Source organism: Ctenopharyngodon idella, chromosome 20, assembly GCF_019924925.1.
Source record: "Ctenopharyngodon idella isolate HZGC_01 chromosome 20, HZGC01, whole genome shotgun sequence".
NCBI lineage: Eukaryota > Metazoa > Chordata > Actinopteri > Cypriniformes > Xenocyprididae > Ctenopharyngodon > Ctenopharyngodon idella.
This window is the reverse complement of record NC_067239.1, coordinates 26,173,095-26,182,008: the sequence shown is the minus strand read 5'-3', so window position 1 is coordinate 26,182,008 and position 8,914 is coordinate 26,173,095. Positions and strand designations below refer to the sequence as shown.

Genomic DNA, 8,914 nt, shown 5'->3' with positions numbered 1-8,914 from the left:
ACTTGTATCCTTTTTTACAGGGACAGTCCCTTTGGAACAATCAGTGGTTAAGTCAAGGCCACAGCAGAGATTGTCATTATTTTTGGGGCTCAAACCCAGAAACCTTACCAGACCTGATCTTTAGTCACTACACCACACCACCATCATATAGACAATGCTTCCACCTAGCGAAATAACCAAGGCTGATGATTCAGCCAAATTTCACCAAAGTGTGAAAGTGTGCTGCAACTGGACTCATGATGTGACTAATTGCTTCTAACAAGAACAGAAATAGAGAAGTGAAAATGTCTGGTTTAAACCGGTTTTCTTTATCATTCAGTTGGGTGGAGCGTTCCGTATTCCTTAAGATATAGGTAAATCACGTCACGGGTATAAGATGACTGACTGAAACACTCAAGTCCTGTCTGAAAGTCTGTGACGCACCGAAAGTGACCGAAACTTCATGTTTTAACGATATAATTATTTTGTTGTAGAATAGTCAACAAGCTGAATAAGGAAATAAGTTTATTTAAATACATACTTGTGAGTGATTTTAATATTTTTTTTATAATCATTAGTAGTAGTTGTTTCTTCACGGGAAATTACCATTTGGACCCATCCATTCAGGTAAGAATATTTTCGGATTTGTTGGAGTATGATTTTAACAGTTACTGTACATATTCAAAATATGACTTTAGTATCAAATATATTCAAATAATTAAGAAGATAGTTATTGTTAACTTAACTGGACCCACTTTATATTAGGTGTCTTTAACTATGTACTAACATTTAAATTAATCATGTATTGCACTTATTAAGTACATACATGTTTCTAAATTGTACTTTTATTATAATTACCTGCATGTAATTACATCTATAGATCTATAATATATTTTAAATATATTTTGCAGATAAAACACTTCTAATATTTTTTTAATGTGATCCATATCAAATCTTACAGAAAACATTCTAGAAACAAAATAACTATGCCTCAAAAGTTTCAGATTATTCAGTTAATAATCCAAAGTACCACAAAATTTGTCTTTTTGATTTTGTTCTAAAATGTATTTATGATTTTATGTGTCTGGTTGGCGACAAATACTCTGAGCTTACAAGGCACAAAGTTTTTTATAATTTGGTAAGTATGAAATGTATAAAAAACGGATAAGATACTGAGTAAGCACTTTAAATAAACTTTAGGAAGTGAGAACATTACAACAAAATGGTCAGTGTGTGGTAGTCTATGAAAATAACTCAGTCGCTGTTGTTGTCTTGTACCATTCTGACTATAAGGTGACAATTTCCATTAACATTTTGATTAAAATACTTTTTGCTTATGAAGTGTATATTTACAATACTTAAAAATGAAAGGGCTAGTTCACCTAAAAAATGAAAATTCTGTCATTAATTAATTAAGAAAATGACTTTCATTCATCTTCGGAACACAAATGAAGAAATTTTTTGATGAAATCTGAGAGATTTCTGTCCCTCCATAGACAGCTACGCAACTGACAATTTGATGCTTCAAAAAGTTCATAAAGAGATTGTAAAACTAATCCATATGAATTAAGTGGTTTAGTCCAAATTTTCTGAAGAGACTTGATCGCTTTATATGATGAACAGATTTAATTTAGGCTTAATTCACATATAAACATTCATCAACTCACACATCAGTTGTGGTAAACCAACGGAAGCTCAAGCATGTTTGCTTGACGTGCGAGAACCATTGAGGTTTATTCTTGTGTGTTTCTGCGAGAACCAATGAGGTTCGTTCTCACGTGTTAGGCAGCAAGAGGTTTGTTCTCGCGGGTCAAGCAGATTTGGTTGAGCTTCTGTTTATGTTTGCTGATCAATGTTTATATGTGAATAAAAGCCTAAATTCAGTCTGTTCATCATATAAAGCGATCGAGTCTCTTCAGAAAATTTGGACTAAACCACTCAATTCATATGGATTAGTTTTACAATCTCTTTATGAAATTTTTGAAAGCGTCAAAATCAGCTGTCAATAAAGGGACAGAAAGCTCACAGATTTCATCATTTGTGTTCTGAAGATGAATGAAAGTCTTACAGGTTTGCGATGACATGAGGGTGAGTAATTAATGACAGAAATTTCATTTTTGGGTGAACTAACCCTTTAATTATACTTAAAAAAACTTTAATCAAAAAATGGCCTATATTTACGTGAATTCACTCTACTAACCCTCAAATCCTATTTGTGATGATCACCATGTTTTCCTATAGAAACAATTTGTGGATAATTTAGTGTAAATGTCCTATTTATCCTCCAGGGAATCTCTGAGCAACTGAGCAGCCAATCATGGGAGACTGGGGATTTCTCTCAGCTTTACTTGACAAAGTACAGTCCCACTCCACTGTCATCGGCAAGATATGGATGAGCGTCCTTTTCATCTTCAGGATCCTGGTGTTGGGAGCAGGAGCTGAGAGCGTGTGGGGTGATGAGCGATCCAACTTAGTATGCAACACCAACACGCCTGGTTGTGAAAACGTGTGCTATGACTGGAAGTTCCCCATCTCGCATATTCGCTTCTGGGTCATGCAGATCATCTTCATTTCCACTCCGACTTTGGTGTATCTGGGCCATGTGGTACATATCATCCACCAAGAGAACAAACTGAGAGAGGAGCAGAAAAGGAACCCGACGTCGAAGTCGCCAAAATATACAAACGCAAACGGGAAGGTTGTGATCAAAGGAACCATGCTGGGTAGCTACTTGACCCAACTGTTTATAAAGATCATTATAGAGGTGGCTTTCATCGTTGGACAGTATTATCTGTTTGGATTTATCATGGAGCACAAGTTCCACTGTAAAAAATCACCATGTACGACAGAGACAGAGTGTTTTATATCTAGACCCACAGAGAAAACCATCTTCATTATCTTCATGCTAGTGGTGGCTTGTGTGTCTCTGGGCTTAAATGTTCTAGAAATATTCTATTTGCTTTGTAAGAGAATAAGTAAGGGGAATAAGAAATATAAGAATGCAATGTATTCTGGTGAATCCCATTATCCTTCATCTTTTCCGGTAGAACTTGATCCTGTTAATGGAATGAGACACAATGAGTTAAACATGGCCTTCCAGAACAGGTGGGGTGAAAGAAAAGGCAGTCTTGATGGAGCCAAACCTGAGCCATAAGCCATTGTGTCATATTCTAGCTGCTAACACTTCATAACTAATATAATCAAATTTATTCAGAAATAGTAATATAATCAATTATGGTAAAACTTGAAAAATATTGTTAATTGTAATTTTCTAACTGAACACTAGATGGCGCTGAAATCTTCTTGAGTTGCACTCACTAACCCCTTTACTTCTGTCACTACAAGGCCAGTGATTTTTTTTGTCTGTTTCTACAGATTTTATAACCTTTTTATTTGTATTTCAACTTGAAAGATGCTTAACCAAGTTTTTATACACCAAGAATAAATGTGTAAATGAAAATGAATGTGTATCAATTATTTTTCTTACAGAGACAAGGATCAGCTATTAAATTATTAAAATCATAGGCTATATACTTATCACTATATTATAACATACTACTATATTATATGAAAAAAAAAATATATACTATATATATATATATTTTTTTATATAGTTGTTCATAATCATAAAAACTTACTGGCATACTGCTTTACAGATCATTTATGCACAATGAAAACGTTCTTATATTATATGACTTTTAGTGAATTGTCAAATTCTCGACAATTTCATGAAGTTTTCGTTGAGTTGAAGAAGCTCATCAAGCGAGTGTATGAGGAGGACCTAAAAAAACGACGTAGCCAGTCATGTGACTGCCAAACTTTGTGCGTCTGCTTGCTTTCCACTTTCTTCCCTCCGAGTCTCTTATAAGCAGGGAAAGTTTGACAAGTGTGCCTCAGTTTCTCCTTAGTCGCTTACTTGGATTTGGTGACTGATCTTCAGAGGTGACGGAGTAAGTCCCTACAGGGCTCTCCTCTCTTTATTTCTCTCCAGGTAAGTTTTTACAGAAAGTCTTACAACTTTTCCAAACTTTTTTTTTTTTTTTTTTTTTTTTTTTCCATAGCGGCTCTAATATTCACAACTGAGCAACACAGTGGAAAGTTACTTTTAATGAATTTAAAAGTTTTTTTGTCTTATTACATATTATTTTGAACAACTTTTCAGTGAGTTTAGAAGTTTACGAAAGGATATGAATCCTGACATGACTCATATAATATATTATTATCATGTGGTTCATTAATATAGCCTATCATATTTACGTTTGGTATTTATTCACGTCTGTTGTGGACGACACGTTCGGTAGAAACAAGACTTTTAATAGACATTTCAGTAATAAAAACAAAAATGAAATGACAGAAACTTCAAAAACTTTGTGACTGGAATAAAGTTTTGAAGAAAAATGTAAGCAGGAATCAAATACATGAATTTAATTGGGACTAATTATAACAACTATTTTTCTTATAGAACAACTTTTATTCTTTTTGCCTTGGTTTTTAAAACTCTAATACGACTTTCTGGTGAAAAACGATCTGCGTTGTGAACTCGCTGTAGGCGGCGCTGTTCAGTTCATTATTACAATGTTAAGCGGCTTTACTGTAGCAAAACTTTAACCTGTAATTCAAGTATTCCTACATAATTTTGTGGAATCGATGTAATGACAATTTTATTTCACTTTATATGTTTAAATAAGCAGTTCTAATACTATATACTTTAGTATAACTATCCAAGATTTAGTAGAATGCGACATTACAGAGAGACAAGCCTGTTTTCTGCCCATTTGATGTCTACAAAAATACTCTATGTCTCCCCCCTTAATGTCTCTTATGGACTTTAACACGGTAATTGTCATAATATACATTCCACATACCCCATTTAAACTTTATTAGTGCCACGAGACCCACAAATTGTCCAGGATATTGAAGAGATGCTCTTCATCATGCCTGCACCACATGAATCAGGCAATTCTTTAGAACTTCTTAAACAGTTCCTTATGATGTTTGATTTTCCATGCTGCATAGGGGAATTAATCAAAGACTTGCTTCCCAATTCAACTCAGATTTCAAGTGAATGTTTTTGACTATATTTAAACATTTCTGATTTAACTGAAGGGACCAACATCTTTAAATTCCCCAGTCAAGCAATATCCTAACCTGCTTAGTCATGTTTTCTTCATGTTAAAGAGGCATTTAAGATGTTTTAATCAGCAGATGATGTTGACTCGCTTTCTGTAAAAACTGTCATGGTAGCATTAACTTGAGAACTTTTGTTTCATAAAGCAAAAGACAGCAAGTGCTGGCAGTTATCTTTACAACCCTAAACCTAACCCCTATGTGTGTGAGCCACATGTTTGTTATCCGAGCTATCTGAGACCAGGTGTAGTTTATATTATGATAATCTTGAGGTCAGTTTTCATGATTATTTTCATAATAACATCCTCAGCAGGTGCTGAATCTAACACTTTCATCATGTGCTTTATGTGCAGAAAAATACACTACAGCGGCCTCAAAAAAAAAAAAAAAAAAAAAAGTATATGGACACTTAAGCCACACTTCAAAATGTACAAATGTCTTTGTATTACATAATATTAAAACCAAATGACTTTTTAATTCAAGTATGTTTATATATATATATATATATATATATATATATATTAAATAAAAGTTATGCTAGTACGAACGAAGAGAACTGACTTCATACATTCACTAAGTGATGGACTATTTGGTTTAAAATACTAATGTTATTTGTTCAGAGATGTCAGTTTGATATTTTGCATCTAATACAAAGACATTCAGACATATTCAAGTGTCACAGAAGTGTCCAAAACTGTCTAAATACGTTTTATTACATCTGAGCTTTCTATTTTCAGCTAGAACTCCCTCAAGATGGGTGACTGGAGTGCATTGGGAAGACTTCTTGACAAGGTGCAGGCCTACTCCACGGCCGGAGGAAAGATCTGGCTCTCTGTGCTCTTCATCTTCCGGATCCTAGTTCTGGGAACAGCAGTGGAGTCGGCCTGGGGTGACGAGCAGTCAGCTTTCAAGTGCAATACCCAGCAGCCCGGTTGCGAGAACGTCTGTTATGACAAATCATTCCCCATCTCGCACGTGCGCTTCTGGGTGCTTCAGATCATCTTCGTGTCCACGCCTACGCTCCTGTACCTGGCGCACGTGTTCTACCTGATGCGCAAGGAGGTCAAGCTCAACCGCAAAGAGGAGGAGCTGAAGGCCGTGCAGAATGACGGTGGCGACGTCGAGGTCCATCTGAAGAAGATTGAGCACAAGAAGTTCAAGCACGGCCTGGAGGAGCACGGCAAGGTGAAGATGAAGGGCGCCCTGCTGCGCACCTACATTGTCAGCATCATTTTCAAGTCCGTCTTTGAGGTGGCCTTCCTGGTCATCCAGTGGTACATCTATGGCTTCACCCTGTCCGCTGTGTACACATGCGAGCGTTCGCCCTGCCCCCATCGGGTGGACTGTTTCCTCTCTCGGCCAACGGAGAAGACCATCTTTATTATTTTCATGCTGGTGGTTTCGCTCGTCTCGCTTTTGCTCAACATCATAGAGCTCTTCTACGTGCTCTTCAAACGGATCAAGGACCGTGTGAAAGGCCAACAAAACCAGTTCCCCACCGGCACCTTGAGCCCTACACCGACCAAACTGTCCACGACCAAATATGCCTACTACAATGGCTGCTCCTCGCCGACTGCACCGCTCTCACCCATGTCGCCTCCGGGCTACAAACTAGCCACCGGCGAGCGGACCAACTCTTGTCGCAATTACAACAAGCAGGCCAACGAGCAAAACTGGGCCAACTACAGCACAGAACAGAACCGTTTAGGCCAGAACGGCAGCACCATCTCCAATTCGCACGCTCAGGCCTTCGACTTCCCCGACGACACGCACGATCCCAAGAAACTGACGCCAGGCCATGAGCTGCAGCCACTGGCGTTGATAGACGCCCGGCCGTGCAGCCGCGCCAGCAGCCGCATGAGCAGTCGAGCGAGGCCCGACGACCTGGACGTCTAGCCGTGCGACTCAGTGCCGCGTCACGACGCTAAAGGACTGACACAGGCAGTGAGAACTCCTGTACTGAGGGGGCGGGGCAAGTTCCTCTCTCTAGACTCTAGTCGATACAGAGACATAAAATTACTCACACTGCTGGAGGTACTATTCATTAATAATGATGTTGAAACTAGCAGAGCTAACATGCCCTAACAACCGAACAGCTAGTGGACTCAAAGGGGCACAAGTGGGGCCAAACCTGGCGTGTCTCTCGATTCTGCCCACCAGAATATGCCTTGGTGATGTGATTGATTTTGTTTGCTTGTTCGCATTGGGTTTATTAAAATGCCACACAACGATTCCACTTTAACATGTTGCACTCCTACAGTTTGTGTAGATTTGTGTTCTAACCCCCCCTATGGTTACGTCACTCGTTTGCATGACATCAAATCAGTCATGAATTAATATTTATTTATTCATAAAGATTAACAGGATATCCACCACTAGATGAAGATTGACTACTACTCAAGGTCATGTCTACATAATTAATACCATCCAAGTGCATATTTATTGACAATAATCCAAATTTCAGCAATACATTCATCAACAAATATGGATTTTTATTAATCACAGTGGACTGTCATTTTCCTGATAAACTTTGAATTTATGTGGTGTCGGTTTTTGTTATTTGATGATATTTGTTGTTTTTTTTTGGGTGGTGGTATGAATTAGAAATGTCTATGTGTGGGACTGAGCTGCTGTACAAATTGTTACACGGCTTGATTTTCTTTTCTGCATTTTGATTTTTACTGAAATTGTCCTAAATAGTGTGAGAGAGAAAGGCTTTACTTTTGTTCTCTTTTCTTTAAAAAAAACAAAAAAAAAAATGGCATTTTATTTTCCTTTGTTTCTTTTTGGAGGGCAGACGGAATGAATTAGTTTTGAATTAGAATGAGTAGAATTAATGTCTTAACTTTGAAGTGAATGACCTTTAACTCAATGTAATCATTGCTGCTTGAGAGATAGAGTTTTAGTACTGTAAATCAAGCTATTTCACAAATGTGAGTTTTTTTTAGAAGACTGCTTTTTAGAGCTGGACTAATATTTAGTCAGTTATATTAAGAGATATATGCCAGCGTAGCTCCACAACTACCAAACACTAGTAGATGAAATTTCATTTATGGACATTCTTTTTTTGATTTTTCAAATTGTGCATCATAGTATTGGTACTCATTTGCAGAGGCTCATGGATTTTTCAGCTACAATGGTGTTTGCACTGAGATTTTGGCTAGGGTGTTATTTGATGCAAAAATGACGAGAAGTTCTCTGTTATGCACGTAACTAATTTATTTTACAACACACTACGAGGCGTAAAATCACTACACTTTAACAGTGCTCTCACAGAATCCTTGGGTTTGGGCCATTGAGTGGCTAAGGCAAGATTTTGCATCTGGTAAATAGCGCATATTGGGTTTTAAATCAGAACAACACTGATGTAATGCCATTCCATGGGAATCCGCTGTCGTAGAGTGTGCATGGCAGTGGAAAAACCGAGCAATCAAACAAAAACGGACATTAATCAAATCTGTGAAAAAGCAATTTAACCAATAAAGATTTTTTCTGTCATTTTGTATTTGTGTGTCTCAGTCAAACTCTTTTATACGACCACACTAATGCTTTCCAATATACACTTACTCATTTCAGTATTTTTGTTTACACCCAACGAGAGGCTCACGATCAAAAAAAAAGAAAAGACAAAATGCACTGCAATTTGTCTGGTGCCAGTATCTAAAGGAGTCTGGTGCAGGCTTTTTATCCAAGAGAATTAGCCCTACACAAACCACCGTGTTTAAACAGGCAATAGAGACAAACGCAGTGTAACGGCCAAGATCTGTCTACGCCAAGATCGACTCGCAAACCAAAAGACTGATAAGTT

General features: G+C 37.5%; 2 protein-coding genes across 2 annotated transcripts; both read left to right on the top strand.

The window, feature by feature from the left end:
- Positions 1-343: 343 nt before the first annotated feature.
- On the top strand, positions 344-3,439 carry gja13.2 (gap junction protein alpha 13.2). Its single transcript, XM_051875055.1, has 2 exons — positions 344-606; positions 2,268-3,439. The coding sequence occupies exon 2, from the start codon at positions 2,297-2,299 to the stop codon at positions 3,131-3,133; it is 837 nt and encodes a 278-aa protein (XP_051731015.1). The 5' UTR covers positions 344-606; positions 2,268-2,296; the 3' UTR covers positions 3,134-3,439.
- A 342-nt stretch (positions 3,440-3,781) lies between these two features.
- gja1b (gap junction protein alpha 1b) lies at positions 3,782-8,611 on the top strand. The gene is made up of 2 exons (XM_051875054.1): positions 3,782-3,970; positions 5,844-8,611. Exon 2 carries the CDS (start codon positions 5,860-5,862, stop codon positions 7,000-7,002), a length of 1,143 nt encoding a protein of 380 aa, XP_051731014.1. The 5' UTR covers positions 3,782-3,970; positions 5,844-5,859; the 3' UTR covers positions 7,003-8,611.
- The last annotated feature ends 303 nt before the right edge of the window (positions 8,612-8,914 follow it).

What these genes read in the sequence shown, in the direction of transcription:
- gja13.2 (XM_051875055.1), top strand. Translation starts at nt 2,297, where the DNA reads ATGGGAGACTGGGGATTTCTCTCAGCTTTACTTGACAAAGTACAGTCC.
- gja1b (XM_051875054.1), top strand. Translation starts at nt 5,860, where the DNA reads ATGGGTGACTGGAGTGCATTGGGAAGACTTCTTGACAAGGTGCAGGCC.